We start from the raw sequence: 20,138 nt of genomic DNA, 5'->3' as shown, positions 1-20,138 counted from the left end.
GTGAAGCGGAGCGCGGCCTGAGGCAGGCGTCTGCCAGGGACAAACGTGGCCGACCGTGACTACCGCCCCTTTGCCAGGAGCGAACATGGCGGCCCGGGGCCGCCCCGCACCACGCCCCCGTTCGCCAAGCGGAACGCAGCCCGGCGCTGGCGCACGCAGCTTGGCGAATAGGGCCGGCGGCGGAGCGGGCGGCGCTGCCGTGCGCCTGCGCGCTGCCGCCTCGGCTCGGCCGCCTGGCGGGGGCTGGCGGCGGGGACCCGTTAGCGCGGCAGGAAGCGCTCGGTCTCGCCGCCGCCGCGCACCATGTCGAAGCGCCTGAGGAGCAGCGACGTCTGCGCCGACTGCAGCGCCCAGGGTAGGCACCGGCGGCGGCCGGGGGCGCGGCGAAGGCACCCCGGCGGCCGGGCGAGCCCATCCCCCTCCCCTCAGACCGGGCAGCGGCGCTTCCCCCCCCTCAGGCGCTGAGGGGGCGCGGGCAGGTGGCGGCCGTGAGGGGCCGTGGGGGGCGGGAAGCGCCGGGCTCGCAATGGCCGTGGCCGCCGGGCCGGGGCACCCCTGCGCGGCGGGGGGGGGGGGGGCTCCTGTCAGCGGGCCGCCCCCGGGAGCGGCCCCGGCACCCGGCGCGGGGGGAGCGCGGCGCAGCGTCCCGGGGGAAGGCGGCGCTCCCGGCGCGGGCCCGCACCTCCCCGGCGCTGTTCCGGGGTGTCGCCGCCTTGTAGCGGCCCCTCGGCGGCGGGGAGCCGGTTTTGCCGGGTTTGGACGCGTCTTCAGCGGTTTTGTCCGTATCGGCCTTTTCCTGAAGGACCCATTCTCGTACCGAGCGATGGTGCGCTCAGCCCTCTCTTCAGTTTGCTGTAACTTTAGTTTCAAAGCATACAGGTCGCACCGGTAGCCCGGCTGTTACCGCCGTCTCTCCCCCCTGCCCTCTCAGGTCAGCTCTGCGCCCCTGGGGCCGGGTCCGCGCCGAGGGGCCAGACCTTCGGGGAATGGCCTGTGGACAACGACCGCGCTCTGGTTATAAGTAAATCTGGAACTCCTCAGCTTCGAAAGGAGGAAGGCTTACTTAAAGAAATCTTCCAGTCACGGAGCTAAAAGGTGGGAGGAGGGTGTAGGTTGTGTCACTGAGTGGGACAGTGGCCATTTCGGGGGACGTGTGAAGATGAGAGCGGGACGGATTTTGGGGACATCCCTTATGCTGAGGGTCAGGGGGAAGTAAAATTTAAGCTTGTTAAGTGCATGACTTGTCCCACGGCCTGAGCTGAGTGTAGGTATCCCAAACTTCTAAAGAAAGGGTATTCGAAATGCCCGATAGACTTGGATTGGAAATGTTCAGTGAGCAACACGTGTTCTGTGTTGACATGCACGTTGTCCGTCTTATGCTGCAGATAAATTTGGGAGCTTATTGAAACAAGTCTTGTTTCTAGAAAGTCAGTTGCATCTCCTTTTCTGACCATCTGTAGTTTTGCTGTTCTTATATTTAAAACTGTCCACTTTACTTTTTTTTTTAGCAACTGTGTTGTCTTTCCTTCTCAGAGTTATGTAGTTTTTGTTGTTTGTGTTCTGTGCTGCTTCTTCCAATACAATTACTTATGTACATACTGAAATGAATTAAAACACTGTAAGGTAGATAACATTTGAATGGCCAGAAGGTATGATGTGGGAGAGGGGATAACAACTTTTGTAAAATGGGACTTCTGCTTTAAAAAAAAAAAAAAAATTAAAAAAAATCTCAAATTAACTCCCAGGGAGTTACTTTTACCATCATAGAATTTTGTTTTCACAATAAATAGAGCTTGCATACCTTATGTAGGCAGTTGTCCCTATCTCATACAAGGTAGCATATCTATGCTTTTAAACATCAGTGGTGTTGTGACTCTGAGATAAAGTTGTTTTACTGTGTTTGTATTTGTTAAGCTCATCAGGAGTATGCAATGTATCAGAATCACTATTAGGGTAATCTTGTAAACCGGCCTTTTATTTTGTTGTGTTGTGACATTATAACATTGTCAGATATTTACTTGATCTTGGTGAAGAAATCTGCTGGCTTATCCGTATACATAAAGAAATCTTAACTTAATCCTTTCTTAAATTTAAAAAAAAAAAAAAATCAAACCGTTCTTTTACTTAAACCAAAGAGAATTTGTCAGAGCGGTGTTTGGGAGCTGCTGTGTGTGCAGCTCTGTCTGGAGACCTGGGGGGACTGCAGGCTTTTCACCCACAGCAGGTGTAGCAAGCGCAGGATGCCTGACTGCTGGAATAACTAGCGCTTGCCCCTTGAAGTTCATCGATACATGCTTTGTTTCTATGGCAAAGTATGAGTAGTTTTCTTTTACATGAGGTGATTTTACGTGTACTTTTCTGGTACACTTCCTATTCTCAGGCAGGAGTTCACTGTTCACACTCACGGTTCAGGCTTGTCTTCATCACACGCTTCCTGTTTTGAATCACTCTGCCATGTTCCTGAAAACAGATTTGACCTATCTTTCTAGCTTCTTCCCTGTTGTATTTTGGTATCAGCTTAAGCATGTTTTGATTGTGTCCATGATTGGATCTCTCTTAAAATGATCCAAATTAATTTAATTAAGTGTTTGTGCTGGAGTTTAATTTAAACCTGAAATATCAATTTTCCCATAACCTGATAGCTCGCTCTCTGTTTCTTCAGACTGTCTAACACTGTGTTCCTTTTCCCTTTCCCATCCCCATCTGTTACTTGGGAACAAGTAAACGGTACTAAGCCAGGTATGAATTGAATTGAGGGGCTACAAATCGTTGTGCAGTTTCATAAAAAAAACCTCTTTCAGTTAAACCAGTGTGACTCAGAAAACAGGTTGCAGTGCTTAACTTCCCACTGCTTTTTGATCAGTCCATTTTCCACCATGCACGCTGTCAAATCCGCTCTGTTCCGTATCATTTAGGCTCCTAAACCGGGGCCTGAGCTGCTGTCGGTCCTCTCTCTGGCCTCCCCAACACTTAGTAGGAGCAAAGAGCGTTCTCTTGGCCCATCGTGCTGAACTTTTCAGTTCCCTTGCCGAATCCGTCTGTTGTCTTTCCTTTTGTTTTTCTTTTATTGTTGTCTTTTTTTGCATCACGCCATCCACATTTCCAATGGTGCCAGTTTTTGACAGATTCTACGTAAACATGGACTCTTTGATCAATGTGATTTCTTTTAAGTAGAATGTACAAGCTGAAATTACAAGCAAGGCCTCGACTTTTTTTTCTTTAGAAGAATTTTAAAGCCCTGTTTCTGCTATGAAGTGACCAAATAAACAGTAGCTGACTTTACCCTGGCTAAACGGCCATTGTTTGGAGCCAGTTAAGTTAGGTATTGAGGTGGATGTAAGGAAAAAAAACTGATGATGACTGTTAGTCATCAAAACAGAGCGAGGCTCACAAGCAGTCTAACTAGTGATTGAAACAAGAAACATAATGGCTTTCAGGAGAATCCTATTAGTTTATGAATGAGTGTGTGATAAGGTTGTCTGTAATGAAAAGGGACTAGACTCATTAATCTGGAAGGCTGCCTCCAGTCTTGGGTTGTTAGGTTAGCGCTAATGCATCTCATTTCGTTGTTATTTTTTTCCCTCTTAGAAGTGAAAGTTGTTAAAATAATGGAATGATTTAATAGGGAGGTTGTATGCTTGTTATTAATTTGTTTTTTAAATTAGGTTAGGTTTTTTTCTAAAACATATGCTTTAATTTGGCTCTGGGCTGTGATAGTTATCATCTGTGAATAGATGCTCCCATCCCTCGTGGCCCGTGGTTCGAACAGGTTTGCCTACATTGCCTTCAGCACACGCACAACATCAACTCCGCTCAAAAACCACAACTATGATCAGATCTCATGTTTCAGGGATTCAGTACATTTATTGCATGGGTCAGAGAAGACTACTTTTATCATGCACAATTGCTTAGATGTATTCTGACAGGATGCAGAATTTCTCTCATCAGATACTAGGCTTGTGTTGTACTCACTTATTTAGCCTCAAACTCATCTCTGGATTTGAAATTAAGAAGAATTTTCCAAAATAGAAGAGATCTTGAATTCCTTTTTCTTTCTCCTGGGATGTGCTAGATCTGAAGATCTGTCTTGCTACTCAGTTGCCTGTTACTGCAGGGTTCTTGGCACGCTGGGTTTCGTGTGTCACTGACAGAAAACTGGAGTTTTCTTCTGAAGACTGAGCTAAGAGCAGCAGAGGGACCTCAGTTTAATGTTCTGTTGCGCATATATTCAGTTTCAATCTGATGTAGCATTCCTACTCGGATTTATACTTTTTGATGTTTGAAGCTACATAGTAGCTAGTATATATTGTTTACTACTTCTGCCTTCCATCAGTTTTCTTTCTGGTTTGCTTATAAGACGGCTTCAATTTGGGTCTGTTCAGAGTTGAAGTTAATTTGCTTGACAGTTTTTGATTTTACTGAGCCTTTAACTTGACACATGTGTATCTTGCTCTTTTTTTTTTACTGTGACACTCTTGAGTGTTTTTATGAAGACTGAGTAATATGTGAAAAAGCATGACTACTGTTACCACTTTTTATTTGTAGACTTCTGAGTTTTTCAAAAGAGCAGGTAGGTACTATTGTTAGATATATTTCTGTAGGACTGCACTAAATGACATGTAAGCACTTCAAGAAGGTAATAAATTTAGTGTCCTGTTATGCTTACAAAGGAAAATATTCTATTTTCATAGGAAGAACTGCAAACAGTGGGGCTTTTTTCAGAGTTTCCACAGCAGGTCTCCTTGCTGTCCTAGGACTCCTGCATCCCCAGTAAGTGCAAGGACTGTTATTTCCCCGGCATCCAGAGGCCCAGCAAGGTTGTAACATTTACAAGCTCATATAATGGCTAACCAGTAAAGCTAGGGTTAGAAGGCAGGGCTCCTCATTTTAGACCCTGTGTTTGAAATACAAGGTCATGTTGCCTTCTGTGTTGTCATTAATGTATTCTTTTTCAGATCCTTGTTGGGCATCTATAAACAGGGGGATTCTGATCTGTGATGAGTGCTGTAGTGTTCATCGAAGTTTGGGGCGTCATATCTCTCAAGTGAGACATCTCAAGCATACACCATGGCCTCCAACACTGCTGCAGGTAAAAAGGAAAACTGTGTCTTCCTTCATTAAAACTGGATATATTAACTTTTTTAACATTTTCTTAATGGAATTTAAATCGCTAAGCTTTTGTTTGAGAGGGGCTGGTCCTTTTAAGCTTTCTTTTTCTAAGTTAGTCTCCTTTTATTTCTCTTGTTTTGCCATGATGGACCACTAAAATCAGAATTGTCTGTGCCTTTTTAATTTGATACCTTTGTTTTGGAAGGTCACCTTCAACTTTTCTTTCAGACTTCTGCAATGCATCTGCTTCAACCTAAACTTTCAATATGTAGCAAGCCTCTCTTTTCAGTAGAGCTGCTGTTGGGAAGAGTAGAGAATTTTAAGGGGGTTCTTATTACATTCCACATAATAACCTCCTAGGCGTGTGCCTGGTTCTGATATCCCAGTGGGTTATGGATGCTGGCACACAGAATATGAATTTTTGGCTTGCTGTCCACTTGAAAATGATTACAGCTACTTGATTAGTCAGTCTGTGCAGCTGGCAGCAAAATTTCTTTACTGCCTGTTTGTATACATTTTGGATTTCAGATGGTTGAAACACTGTATAATAATGGTGCTAACTCCATATGGGAACATTCGTTGCTGGACCCTGCCTCTGTTATGAGTGGAAGGCGCAAAGCTAGCCCACAGGATAAAGTGCAGTAAGTGGAAAATTACAGAATTTTTATTTTTGTAGAAGTGTGATTATTTTATTCAGCAGTGACAGAGGCAGCAAGGTATCCATGTGTATGTTTTCTTGCTGGAAGAGAACAGGAGTAAACTAGTTATTTGTTCACTCATTTTTTATTTTTTAAATTTTTTTAAAAATTCCCAATGATTAATTTTTTTAAATTTATTGCAAAGATGGAAATACATTGCTTGAATTCTCTGAACTATTGATTCCTGACCTCTAGCTTTGAGTAGTGAGGACCTTTACTTGTAATTGAATCAAAAGACTTTTAATTCTCATGCCACGTGCTTCAGTTAACTGAATGCTACTAATGAGATTGAGTTTGGCTGATGAATTAAAAAATTGAGAGAAGATTTCTGTCACTGAATATGGTGCTTCATTTTAAAATGTAAATAAGTGCATATAGTAAGTATAGATCTTAAGTTGGCATAATTTTAAGTTCAATGTTTACTTCTAAGAAATATACCCTACATCATAAAGTCTGCAGATATTTTGATGTTTGTAACAAAAGTATGCTCTGTATAGTTAGACAATGTGCACTGGATTGGTTTTTTAATGAAAATATTTTTCCGGTCTAACTTTGCTACTAGTAGCATGCAAAGATCTAATGCAATCTTCACTTGTGAATTTTCATTTTTCTAGAGCACCTGTATTATTGTGAAAGCACTAATATTTATTTTCTTTCCCTTCTGTTGCTTGGGTTTCTCTTTACAGTCCCAATAAAGCAGAATTCATTAGAGCTAAATATCAGATGTTAGCATTTGTTCATCGCTTGCCATGCCGTGAAGATGACAGTGTTACTGCCAAAGATCTTAGTAAGGTTAGTATGTTTTTTCTGGCAGCCTGCAGAAGCTACAACTTGTGTGTAACAGAACAGTGAAATCTGACTGAATTAAATTAGTTGCTTTTGACTTGAGATAACTATTGCTGTTCTTCAGCACTATTATGTAAACAAATACAGCTTGACTTCAACTTGAAGCTGCTTTTTTGGGGTAATACGTATGGATACTGGAGATGTGGATGGTTAAGAGGCATCAATTTAGGTTAACTTGGAGAAAAACATTTACACAAAACAGCCGTAGCAAGAATTCTTGCATACCTGTTTCTAAAAGCTTGGCTGAAAAAACAAAAGCTGAATCACAGTTATTGCCGCCGTATTAAGTATAATCCTGCTTCTTTTTCAGCAACTCCATTCCAGTGTAAGGACAGGGAATCTGGAGACATGTTTGCGATTACTCTCCTTAGGAGCTCAAGCCAACTTCTTTCATCCTGTATGAACACTTTTTTCATTATTTTGATATACAATCAATTCTTACAGTTCGTAATATTTATACTGATTTCAGCTGATACACATTATATTTCAATCTTCTACTCAGACCTGTTGATTAAGTAGATATTTTTCTTAATGACCTGTAGGAGAAAGGAAACACCCCGCTCCATGTTGCTGCTAAGGCAGGACAGACTTTACAAGCAGAATTATTAGCGGTTTATGGTGCTGATCCTGGCACGCAAGATTCCAATGGAAAAACTCCAGTTGAGTATGCAAGGTAGACGGCTCTGACTTATGTGATGCTCTCATATATTAACTGATGTTCATAAATCACATGATGAACTTGCTTAGATATGTTTCTGTCCTGAAAATAATTTGACTGTTAAATGCTAACAAGTACTTTTTCAAGAAAGAGCAAATGCATAAAGAGTATAAATAAGCATTTTCATCATTTCATAGCCTGTATTCTCCTGGATGCTTGAGGCAACAGTTGTGATCCCAGTGAAACAGGCTGTGCCAATCTGGCAGCTCACAGAAAAGTAATCTGAGGAGAAGAGTTTCTGCAAGTTCAGCAAGCTGAGTAGACTCCAGGAGTGTGGATTAACTAGGGAATTGCTGTAGGAAAGGGCTGGACTGCACAGATGGGTCAGGGAGCAGGGGGTGGAACCAGGCTTTTTAGTGGCAGTGAACTGTGAGACTCATCCAGTTGCAGAACCGCACCCTCAGGAAAGCCTACCTTTAGAAAGGCTCTAGGCTTCGCAAGGGCAGACAACATTCGTGTCAAGAAAGATTAAACGTGACTGTCTCTGCTGATCAGTTGGGCAGTAATGAGGCACTGCAAGATTTGCAGCACAGCATTGAAGTTTTTTTTGTGTTTATGTGCAAAATTGGACATTACTGATCAACTAGAAGGTGCACATTTGTGTAAATAAAACATCCTTATTGCTCTGATTGCTTTTGAATTGAGGCCATACGTGGGATCTGAAGACTGAATAAGTTCACTTGGTTGCACCACAATATGCCAGAATATTTCTGTTTCTCAATGCTATTAATCAAATGTGAAGTTGGGTGAATTTGCTGCATGAGCTCAGGAACTGTCTAGAAAATTGTAAATAACGTATTCAAAATAGCCTATATAATCTGGGTTTTCTTCTACAGCAAAGCAGTAGGCAAAGGTTTTCAGAGTTTTCACTGACTCATTTTGGGAAGTTCATAAAAGTTTATCTATAGGGTTTTTTTGCCCACTAGAACATGCTGTTGAAAATCCTGCTGTGAGTCTGTGCTGTGTGATACATTTAAACATGTGCAGTGTTGAACAGTGGCTTGTACTAAATCTATTTCTCTGACCATTTTTTAATTTTTTGTATGTCTCAAAATGAATAACTAATGCAACTTTTTTGTGTGTGTGTGTGTAAACCAGACAAGGTGGGCATCACGAACTGGCAGAGCGCCTGGTGGAAATTCAGTATGAACTCACAGACAGGTTAGCTTTCTATCTCTGTGGCAGGAAACCAGGTAAGTAGAAAAACTACGCTCCAAGATCTTTCAGTGTTAATTATAGGACAGTTCAAACTATGGTATATAATGTTTGTGTCAGTGTTATTACACTTTTTATATGCATTTTAAATATTCTAACGTTATATAAATTATACAGGAAGAACTAAAGAAAGTATAAGATGTAAGCTTAGTGATAATGCATTTAAAATTCAGATAAAACTGCAGGATTTTAAGTATACCTAAACTAAAAATGAAGTTCCTTTCTGGTTTTCCACAAATACGTGTTCTATAAATGGAATAGCCCTGAAAGTGTGGAGAAACCTACATATAAGATCAGATGAGTACTGTTTAACTTCAAGGAGTGAATTGCAGGGAAGATACAGATTTTGTGACTGTTGAATAGTCTGCAGGAGATATTGTAGAAACTCTTCCAAGTAGTTTCTTCTCATTGAAAGCAGGGGAGTATTCAATTAAGTAGGTACCTGTTGAACACAAGCATGCTTTTAAAAATTTTTAGCCATTAGGTGCCATAAAGGCACCTATGTTAGAACTTAATTTTTTTTTTTTAATGGAATTTACTACAGTTGATAAACCTTAATTGGAATCTCTGATAACACCAGGAAGTTGTGGTAGGAACCTTCTTTTAAGACTTACTAGCTTCCTATAACTGGAAATTGAGTAATTACATGCAAGGCAAATTAGTCTACGTTTGCCTGTTGCATATGTCCTGGGGTTTCTCATTACTATATCTTTTAGTAAAACTGAGTACCAGCTGTATATCCTGACAACATTGAAAACTGTAGTCCAGTAACAACCTATTAAAGTGCAATTTGTTTTCAACTCTAGAGCATAAAAATGGACAGCACTTTGTTATACCTCAGATGGCAGACAGGTAAGTTGCTGATTCCATGGCATGTCTGAAAATACCAAAATAAAAAACCCTAATAATTAAGTTTCCTTTCCTTTCTGAAACAACTTTTAAGCTTGTTGTCATTCTAACTTTTTAATGTGTGCCTTTATCGATCTTGGAAGCTTTTTTTTTCTAGAAAGAATATTGGCATTTAAACAAAATCAAAAAAATTATAGAAGTTTACTGTATTTGTTAAAATGCAGGGGGAAGGTGAGACAATTATATTAAGGGAACACACATGAGGGTTCCTGGGAAACAGATTTTATAAATAATGTAAGGACCAATTGAGTTAGTTTCCTGATACAGCATTTTGAAACTACTTGCAAGAAAGCTGCATTTTTCTCTGAAAATATTTATACTTTTGCTCATCTGAGTGCTTTTAACTTTTGGTTATGATTAGTGAAATCATATTCGTATAAAACATATCAAGTATTAATCATAAGTCCCTATTTTTCTTTTATTGCTATGCAATTGGAAATAAGGCGGCTGTAAGTAAACTTGTTCAACTTATTGCTTGCAGAATTTCTGTGGAAAAACTAATAAAATAAAAATTATAGAGAGAAACTGTAATAGTTGGTAAAATAGTGTTAAACACAGTATATCTAAAAAAATTACAGATGTTAGCTATTGGATAAAGTACTCTGTATTTTCAGTGCAGAGTATTTTGCAGAGCAGACTAAGTGTCATTTGCCTCATTACGCTGAGAAGGAAGTTGGCAAGCAGAGAAAATGACTTGTTCAAAGGTGCTGCTCAGATTGCAGTGCCTGCAGTACAACCTGACTGTCTTACCTCTGACTGATGTCCTCTGCTGGTCTTTTTCTTTTTCTCTCCCCCCCCCCCCCCCCCCCTTGTCTAGGTGACTGCCTACACAAACTCTCTGTGATGTCAGTTAACCATACAGAGGTTTTATTTGAGCCTTTCCCTCCTTGTAGGTCCGGGGAGTCTTCCCCTGGGTGATACAAATATGGACTCAAAATTTGTCAGCTTCTTGATCTGTGGCTTTTATGATAAATTGTTGAACTGCACAATTTTCATCTTGTCCCTCATGTTCAAGGCTGGAAGCCAGTAGAGGAGATTATTTACTAATCAGTACAGAATAATTTTAAGCATGGCCCTATTGCTGTAGCCATTTGCCAGTCGTCTGGTCACCTACCTTCTGCAGAGTCCAGTGGAATAAATCCTATGTGTTTTCTGTGGACTCGAGCTTTGGTCAGAATGATCATATTGTTCAGATTCCTTACAGAAAGCGTTTTGTTGCACTACAGCTTGACCGCTTCTTGAGCTATGCAAATGTGGGTATTCATATTCCAAAGGATTTGGGGGATTCTTTTGTTTTAAATAGAAGATCGTTGTTTAGAAAAGCTTAAGAATATACTAATTGGTATATTAGCAATATTAGTAAGATCAATGTGTTAAAAACTATATTAAAATACTAAAAGATTAAGGAGTTTCAAATGAAAGTAATATTTTAATCATTGAATTATTGAAATGTAGAATTTGTGTTTAAACAAGCTATTAAATGCTGTAGATGTAATGATCACTTTTTGTTTTCATAGCAGTCTAGATTTATCAGAACTTGCAAAAGCAGCTAAGAAGAAACTTCAGTCTGTAAGTAAAACTTGCAGTGTGTGCTGTGTGACACATCTTTGTCTAGACGTGGCAAACTCTGCACTTCATCTTTCAAGCTGGTTTCAGCTGCTATTAATTCCTGCATAAATAAACGTCAACTCTGTAGCAAGTTAAAAGTCTGGATAAAAACGTGAAAATAGGCAGAAATAGAGGAGCGGAGATGACGACAAATCCATGATGGAGAACAGATACTTGTTGGTCTTGTTTGGGGTATATCTATATATAGATATAGATACTATATATCTATAGATACAGATACTATCTCTAGGTCTGTCTCCCCAGTTCAGAACCTTAAACTTTGTTGTTTGTCTTGCTCTCATGTATTTTATATAAATCTGTATGTTACATGTTACTATTTGCCTTTAACTTTGTGGAAGGCCAGAATATAGTGCATTACTGTCTGCAAATTAGTTGATAGTAGTGCCAGCTCACTAGTTTTACTAAACTGTTGGTGACCAAACCCTTGTACAAGTTAGACTGGGGATATGTTTTCCCTCCACTTAAAGCTTTTAGCTGAAGCAAATTGTATCAAAGGATAAAAATTTTGCAGGTAGGGGAAGAACAATCCTGCTGATATTCTTCTGTTCAACAATGTCTGTTTTTCTCTAAGGGTAATGCTAGCGGTCATGAAAATTCCAGCTAAGCAAGCCAGCACGTGTAGAACTGATATTCAAATAGTAATCAATACAAACCAAATACGAATCCTACTTCAGAACTGGCTTTCTGTTGACGTGTTAACATGCTGTTACCGGCTACTTTAAATGCCTAGCTAGCTAGAAGTAGATGGATTCCTGCATTGTATTTTTGCAAGTTGTGGTGGGTTGACCCTGGCCAGCAGCCCAGCACCAACACAGTCCCCCCAGCAGGACTGGGGAGAGCACAAGAAGAGCAAAAGCAGAAAACTCATAGGTTGACTTAGAGGCAGTTTAATAGGTGAAGGGAAGAGAAGAAAAACAAGTGAAGCAAACGAAATTGCTCAACACCTCCTACAGGCAGACCACTGCCCAACTAGTCTCTGAACAGCCATCTTGGAAGCTGAAAACCAAACTACTACTTCCTCCACCCCAGTTGTTATAGCTGAGCATGCCATGGTGTGGTATGGAATATCCCTTTGGCGGATTCACATCAGCTGTCCTGGCTGTGTCTCCTCCCAGCTTCATGCCCACCCTGAGCCTGCTTGCTGCTGGGTGATGGGGTGGGCAGAGTGGCGGAGGGCGGAGGGGGGAAGAGAGTGCCTCGGATGTTGTGCAAGCACTGTTCAGCAGTAGCCAAAACAGGGTCGTGTTATCAATGCTGGTTTAGCCACAAATCCAAAACACAGCAAGCATCATGTGGGCTTCTATGAAGAAAGTTAATTCTATCCCAGCCAGACCCAGTACAGAAGTAAACATACTGGCTTTATCTGGGTTCAAGAATGATTGCAGTTGCTCTTTGGTTAAGAATTTAGGACTCAAACTCTGGAAAAAGCGGGGCTGGTTTTCCCGGAAATAAAGCTAAACCCTAGAAAAAGTGTTAGGTTTTTCACCCTTTTTAGTACAGCTTGTCCCAGAGAAGGAAGATCAGCCACCTATTCAGGCTTGCTTACGCTGTCATTTAGTTATCATGTCTGGTACCCATTACTAATGTTAATGCACTGTACATCAGTAAGCGAAACATCCACAAAGCCCTGTGACATCTTAATTTCATGTCTGATCTTCCAACAGCTCACTTCTTCGTAACACAAGTATCTCTCTTGAACCGTCCACTGTAGGAACACAGTTTGAAACATGCAAGCATTTTGTGAGTCTTCACTGTTCATTTAAGCCCACATCTACAGTGGCATTTGGGTACTTAGTTCCCACAGTAGGTCTGCTTCACCCAGTACGCAAGGTCTTTTTGTGATCAGATAGGAGATAAAAAAAATCCATTGACCAGTAAAGGAAAAGTGTCAAACCGTATTGTTGTCTCTGTATCTAGCAATCGGGTGGTCGTATATGTCTGCTTAATGGATTACTCTACTATGCAGGCTGAGAAACAAGCAATTATATAGGCTGGAAAACAGCCAAGGGAGAGCACAGTTGTGCTCTTATATTTTCTGTGTTATAGAGGTCTTACTAGATTTTATTTATTTTCAAGCTGCAATTATTCTCTTCTACCCTTAGCTAAGCAACCACTTATTTGAAGAACTTGCCATGGATGTGTATGATGAAGTTGACAGGAGAGAAACAGATGCAGGTGAATGAGGCTTTCTGGAATGTGTATAAAATAAATTTGAATTGTTACATTACATACAAGATGCTAGTGCAAGCATATGTTCTATTTAAAGTACTTCTGTATTCAGTAATTACTGATAATGGTAGTTTCTTTGTCTTGCATTATCTGAAGGTGACGTTAATTGAAAAAAACTTGTGTTTTTTACAAAGTAGAGAACCCTCTGGGGAAAAAAGCCTTCCTTTGAATTGATTGTGTTTGTGTTTGAAATTGTGGTCTTTTATTCTTTGACAAGAAACACTGTCAAATAGTACAGGAAGATTATTCCCTTTTGGGGTTTTTTTGTTTTTTTTTTTCTCTCGAGCAGTTTGGCTTGCTACTCAGAATCATAGTACACTTGTGACAGAGACCACAGTGGTCCCTTTTCTTCCCGTAAATCCTGAATATTCCTCAACCAGGAATCAGGTATGCAGTCTTTTTTTAATACTGTAAAACTATTTTGATTTAATAGGCCAGGTATTCTAAGTAATATTGCTTTACTGTACTTCATTACTGTAGAAGAGCTGCATCTACTTGTAAAGAGGTTAAAATAGTTTCACATTTCCCCTGCCCTGGAGTGTTCAGCTGGATAATTTAAATCACACTTTTTGCAATGAATTTAATTGAACAATCAACTCGCTGTAAGTGCTATAGTCTTAGTTTTACCTGGGAACTCTGCTGTTCATCTAATACACGATGTACTTCCCCCCCCCCCCCCCCCCCCCCCCGCATTATTCTGTAATTTAGGGAAGACAGAAACTGGCTCGATTTAATGCCCATGAATTTGCTACGCTAGTTATAGATATTTTAAGTGATGCCAAACGAAGACAACAGGGGAATCCTCTCACTGGTTCAAAAGGTGAGTATATTTTTGGTTGTCTGTTCTTCTATATGCAATTTTTCAGTAGTTTAATCAATACCATAGCCTCATTCAGAAGTACTATATGAATGAAGAAAGATATTTATACTGTTTTTATGAATGATAAGGACTAAATCATATGGATAGCAGGCTATTGACAACAAGCATTAGGCCACCAAAATAATGCCCAAGTAGAGGAGATTTGTCTGTTAGGGTTGGTGTTTGTAATACAATTAAATCAAGTGGGATATGTGCAATTCAGGAACATCTTTTTATGATGGTTGTGATTTTTATGATAACTTGGTAAAATTTTCCAGAATACTGCTGTACAGTTTTAGAGTGATGCTTCGTTCGATTGGCAGCTAGGATAATGTCAGTGGTTTAGATGCTGACTTTCATGGCTGCTCTATACATGCAGGACTTTGCTGTAATTTAGATGCCCTTGAGCTTATTGCTAATTTGCCTAAAAATGTATACTTTCTGTATTTCTTGAGCATGATAGGTATCAAAGAATACAAATATCTATGCCAACAACCAGACAGCCATAGTTCTAGCCATGACGGTATGAAACAACATCTGAACGCTAGTTCTCCCTCTGGAGAGAAAATACAAAAAATCTTTTCTAACTTTTAATTTTTGCCTATATTTTTCATTTGAATGTTGACATCCATTTGTCCAGTATAGTCTGTTTTGTTTTTTTTTTTCCCTTATGTGAATTTTATTAAGCTGCTACAGCACGATTCTCACCACTTACTTTAACTTGTCTAAACACTTACAAGAAATGAAAAGGCAAAACCATAAAACTTTGACATTTTGGACAGTAATAATCCATACCTATTAGGTGGATCTAAATTAATTTTTTTGAACTGGGCTACTCAAATGATACTTTATTATGGCATGTCTTATATTGTCTCTCTGATTGAAGATCCTTCCTTTTTTTTTTTTTTAATTACTTTAAAGTATGCACTTCTATTTTTTTATCCAGACTTACTAATATGTTTTAAAATGGTGTATGTTGATCTACAGAAAATGTGGAACTGATACTCAAATCAATCAGCAATCAACATAGTAGTGAAAGTCAGGATAATGACCAGCCTGATTATGACAGTGTTGCTTCAGATGAAGATACAGATCTGGAAACAAATGCAGCTAAATCAAACAGGCAGAAGGTAGGTTTGAAATGTTTATACACACACCAAATTTTATTCATAACAGTAATCTGCAGAGAATCTTTCCCCTTGTGAGGGGATTTAACATGCATAAATGATCAGAAAACCAATATTTTAATTCATTTTCAAATTCATTTCAGAATCATACCTCAATCTATGAACTTTAACAAAATTAAGTGTTGTGACTTAAGGAAGTTTTATTGTAAATAAAATGCTTCTCTAGAAAAGTAATGCGCACCACTGTGCATGTCTGGAGTTAAGATATAGATCTAGTTGCACAGATGAAATAATTGGATCTACCAAAATGCTCTTAGTCAGCGATTCCATGGTATTTCACAAACATTTACTGCTTCCTACTGAAGAAATATTTACAGCAGACCAATAGTGACTGAGTGTTTTAAACCATTCCTGAAAATAATGCAGCATGGTAAAAAAAAAAAAAAGGGGGGGGGGGGGGGCAGTAAACCTAGTAGTTCTAGTTTAATCTTCCTTGGTAACGTGCACACTGGATATTTAGTAACCTGTCTCTTATGACTTTCCAGTTCTGTATTGCATATTTAAAAAAAAAAAAATCCTTATGGAAGAGTATTGTGTTACTGAAATGCTGAGACAAACGTTTTTGTGCATAGAGGAGCTAAGATTTGATTGACATCAAATTTCTTTTACATTGGACTAAAATTATTTTAATGAATGGATCTTATTAATTTGAACTTAATTTGAACTGTGATTCCTTTAAAGTAAGTACATGAAAAGCTGTCAAAATCTCATTGTCTTGTTTTCTTTTGGTAGTCTGTTTCCCAATGGTGTAAGTATTGTTCTCTTACTGTTTATAGAGCCTGGATTCAGACTTGTCAGATGGACCAGTGACAGCCCAAGAATATATGCAAGTTAAAAATGCATTGGTGGCTTCTGAGGTAAAGATTCAGCAATTAATGAAAGTGAACATCAACTTGAGTGATGAGCTGAGAATCATGCAGAAAAAGGTAACGGGCACAACAGTGTAACATCTTCATTTCTTGATGTATTTTAAGTTGACCAGAATAAAACTGCTGAAACTGAAGATGCAATAACCCAATATTCGGATAGTGAGAAAACTTATTTTAAAATGGAGCTGCTTTGGAATCAGATGAGACTATAAATGTATATGTGCAGCACATGCTTTGAATGTTTTTTTTTGTGGAGGTGATGATGATCTGCTTAGTTCACTTTGACATAAGTTTTCCAAGTGACAAGACAGTTGTTGTAAGTCTTGTATGTTTTTGCTGTCTTGCTTCAAGACAGATAAGCAGTTTGCAACAATGAGGAAGTAAGTGCTAGCACACACCTTACGTGTGTGCACGTATGTATCTAATGTACTTCCAACTTTTCCAGGAAATATGTTGGGTTTTTTTCATTAATAAGCCTAGCTGGAATGAAGGGAAATTAAAATCCCAATCCAGTTTGGCAGTAGAAAATAGTCTGAAATGTGGCAATACAATATAAAGTTTTTGTATACCAGGAGGCCAAGATTTATTTCTTTGCTTGCGTTTGAATCCGTGCAAAATAGCACATAAAGGATGTAGTGGTAAACTCAATTCCTGCTTTAAACCTTCAGTATGGGTTTTGTCTAGATGAGGGTAAGGTAGAGGTATCTCCTTTAGAATATGAGTTACTATGTATAGATAGTCTTATACAAACAGAAAACTGAACATTTTTTGCTAAAATCCTGAATTTAAAGCTCCAAAACCCCAGTTTGGAAGCCAGACCTTCTAATCCTTATATAAACAAATCAACAATTTGTTGAATGCTTTGCCAGTGTTCTGGTAAATAGAGATTTTTGTGGGGTAAAGGAGAATTTGTATCTGTATTGAGTTCACTGTCCTGTCTGTCATGCTAGCCTAGAAAGGGTTGGCTGCTTCCTCAAATTAATTCTTTACCTAGTGTTAAAAATTCTGTTTTCCAAATAATTACAATACTGCAAGACTTAGAGTGTGCTGCAGAAAGCTCTCCCCCTGTAGAGAAAGTTGTTCAAGCTGTGGTCCCGCAGAGGTGAACCTGTGCTGAGAGCTTGTTTCCCCATTGTTTTGGGGCAAAGAGGCAGATGCTTTGGAGAGTGGTGGGAACTGTTGAGCTCTTAGCATCTGAGGCCAAGCTAACTATTCTATGATTCTATGATTCTAATTCAGCAGATTCTAATATCTTTGTTCAGTGCCATCCTTCTGTTACAATTGTGTTCAGCCTTTCAGATCTATTGGAATGGTGAATACTGAGAGGAACCTAAGAGATCTCAGGGTGTTTCCTTGGTCTTTTAACAGCTTGTACTGGTTAAGCATTTCTCTGCATCAGTTGAATTATCTTTTCACTTATATTGAGTTTCTTTAAACAGATAGAGTCTATTTAGGGTAAAAAAAAAAAAAATACTTAGGGCCTATGAATTAATGAGGCTTTAGTATATTTATGTGGTGTAGCAGAAGAGAGATCATTGCTGTGCTGCAGTTGAACTTGTTTTGAAAGATGGCATAGCCGGGGCTTACTCACCTTGGAGATGAGTTGCACTAATTTTGTGTCCTGATGATGTATATAGCTACGGGGTTTTAACTTAGTGTTTAGTGGCTCTGGATTGGTGAAGAATCGATATAGCCGTGCGCCATTGCAGAATGCAGGATGGGAGGAAGGGCTAACAGCTGTCGTAGCTCTAAGCTACTGGGAACTTCGGTACAATATGGGAATTCTCTGCTGGGTTATTTGTGGCAAGACACCAATATATTTGTACTACTTCAGCAATTCTAATGCAATAGATGTCATTCAAGAGTCTGTGTTTTGTTTTTTGGGTTTTTTTGTTTTCTAAGCAAGAGCTTAGAAGGTCATTGAACTAAAAAAAAAATCTATCCACTTTATGTATCACTTTATTGGCCAACAGTGTATCTAATCTTTTGCATGGAAATTACTAAGCAAAAGTTGTTAATTAAGGAAGAGGCAAAGTTACACTTGATGAATGCCACTTTAGAGTAGATTCTTCCTAAATAAAAATGAAAATAGTTCCGTTATTTTAATGGGCATTCTAATGGAAAAAGCTATTTTTTTTTAAGCCTGTGGATTTTTTTAGGTGCTTATAGGTGGTTAAGAGTTTGGTGTGAGTTTACATTAGCTGTTGACTAAAACTGCACCAAAAGCACGTTTATAAAATGTGGAAGAAGTTTGGAAGAAGGAGACTATAAAGTTGACCTATTTAATTGCCTCTAATGTCAAACTTTAAAGGGGTAGCTTGGCTCCTGGCTGATCCTCAAATCTTAAGACTTGATGCATCTTACTACAGAGCACACAGAAAGTGGGGAGGAAAAGCATAAATTATCTTGATAGAAGTCTGCATGTTCGATTTAGGGTTCTGGGAAGTCCTGTAGGCAAAATAGGATTTTTTTTGATAATGTTCTTGAAGGTTCATATGATGCAAAGTAAATGCAAGTAGTAAATATGCAATTTCCTGTTTAAAAGGCCATCAGCTGTTTGAAATATTATACTCAATTATTGTTAAAGGATTGCTGATACTGACTTTTTTTACATCTTTTCTTTATGATGTGTTAATATAGCAAACTTACTCCGAGTAACTCCACAAAAAAATCAGAATTGTTGCATTTTTACTATGCATTTCAAATACATAATAATAAAAAGCTTTAAAATTATTTCTTGTTGGCTTCTTAGAAAGCAGTAGCTGATACTTAATTTTCATAAGCTAAACTCTCTTCTTGCTTTGCAGAGCAAGCTCTAGTTTTCTGTGCGCTCTCTCTGGTGTCTGTGCTGTAGTTTTGGCATTTTCAGATTTCCTAGGCCTTATGTTAAAGTCCTCTTTCAAGTTCTTGTATTGACTGCTGAAATGGATCACTTTGCTTGAAAAACTGTTTTGTTGGCAGTCATTCCCCCCGCAACCTCATTATATTACACGATTCATATGCCAGTACAGCCAGGCTGGAAGAAATGGATTGTGTGTTTTCGACTACAACAGCCAATTTTAAGATCTAATTTAGCTTGCATCCCAGCAAAAAGTGCTGGAAATCAGCACATAAATATTTCCAGATCTGGAACATAGATGTTTTCATGCTTATACTAAGCAAGTCAAGTAGATTTGGAAAAAGAAATCAAACCCCAGCTACTAGTAACTGGATTTACTAGTAAAGCTGACAAGCGTGTATTGTATAGTCAGTTTGCTTTTGACGCTTGCTATTAGAAAAACAAAGTCCCACTGCTAAACATTTCTTTCAGCTTCAAACGCTACAGAGTGAAAATACCAGCCTCAGAAGACAGGCTACAACCAATATATATCAGGTCCAAACTGGTTCTGAATACACAGACCCTACCAACAATTCTTCTTTAAAGCGGCGACCATCTGCACGGGGTAGCAGACCCATGTCCATGTATGAGACTGGATCAGGTCAGAAACCCTACCTCCCCATGGGAGAGGTCACATACCCAGAAGAAAGCATAACAAGACTGCAGCCTTTCCCTCCACATGTAAGTAAAACTGCTGATGCTTCTGCATTTCTTATGTTCAGCTTTTCTGTCTGTTCCAACTACGCTCATGTATCAAAGCTGCTCAACTGTCTGCTTCAAAGTGAATTTAAACTGTAAGAATTGTTAATGTTTGCTGTATTAACATGTCTGCAGGAGTTTGATGTTTTGAAAAGTAAAAGCTATAACAATTCTGGAATACGTAAACTGGAGCTTTTGGCTTCTGCTCAGCTCTTTCTTTTAACCACAATATATATGCCAAATATCAATGTGTGGCTGTTTGAAAACCAGGAGGGGGGAAAAATAATATTCCA

General features: G+C 39.4%; 1 protein-coding gene across 7 annotated transcripts in view; it reads left to right on the top strand.

Annotated features, from left to right (window-relative positions):
- Window positions 1–257: 257 nt before the first annotated feature.
- Window positions 258–20,138, top strand: part of GIT2 (GIT ArfGAP 2) — a 34,535-nt gene continuing 14,654 nt past the window's right edge. For 5 of the 7 annotated variants that reach the window (XR_012996538.1, XM_076352669.1, XM_076352667.1 and 2 more), the window contains exons 1-15: window positions 258–355; window positions 4,956–5,089; window positions 5,638–5,750; window positions 6,494–6,599; window positions 6,964–7,050; window positions 7,196–7,326; window positions 8,470–8,564; window positions 9,393–9,438; window positions 11,013–11,064; window positions 13,227–13,299; window positions 13,643–13,740; window positions 14,062–14,173; window positions 15,200–15,342; window positions 16,176–16,325; window positions 19,579–19,827. Coding sequence is in view for 6 of the 7 variants with exons in the window: in XM_076352669.1 (XP_076208784.1) it covers window positions 304–355; window positions 4,956–5,089; window positions 5,638–5,750; window positions 6,494–6,599; window positions 6,964–7,050; window positions 7,196–7,326; window positions 8,470–8,564; window positions 9,393–9,438; window positions 11,013–11,064; window positions 13,227–13,299; window positions 13,643–13,740; window positions 14,062–14,173; window positions 15,200–15,342; window positions 16,176–16,325; window positions 19,579–19,827 (1,641 nt within the window). In the remaining variant the exon portion in view is untranslated. The remainder of the gene's footprint in view (window positions 356–4,955; window positions 5,090–5,637; window positions 5,751–6,493; window positions 6,600–6,963; window positions 7,051–7,195; window positions 7,327–8,469; window positions 8,565–9,392; window positions 9,439–11,012; window positions 11,065–13,226; window positions 13,300–13,642; window positions 13,741–14,061; window positions 14,174–15,199; window positions 15,343–16,175; window positions 16,326–19,578; window positions 19,828–20,138) is intronic. The other 2 variants (XM_076352670.1, XM_076352666.1) reach the window with 1 other exon arrangement.

Source organism: Aptenodytes patagonicus, chromosome 15, assembly GCF_965638725.1.
Source record: "Aptenodytes patagonicus chromosome 15, bAptPat1.pri.cur, whole genome shotgun sequence".
Classification (NCBI taxonomy): Eukaryota; Metazoa; Chordata; class Aves; order Sphenisciformes; family Spheniscidae; genus Aptenodytes; species Aptenodytes patagonicus.
Note: the sequence above shows the minus strand (reverse complement) of the source record. Positions and strands in the feature narration are given on the sequence as shown.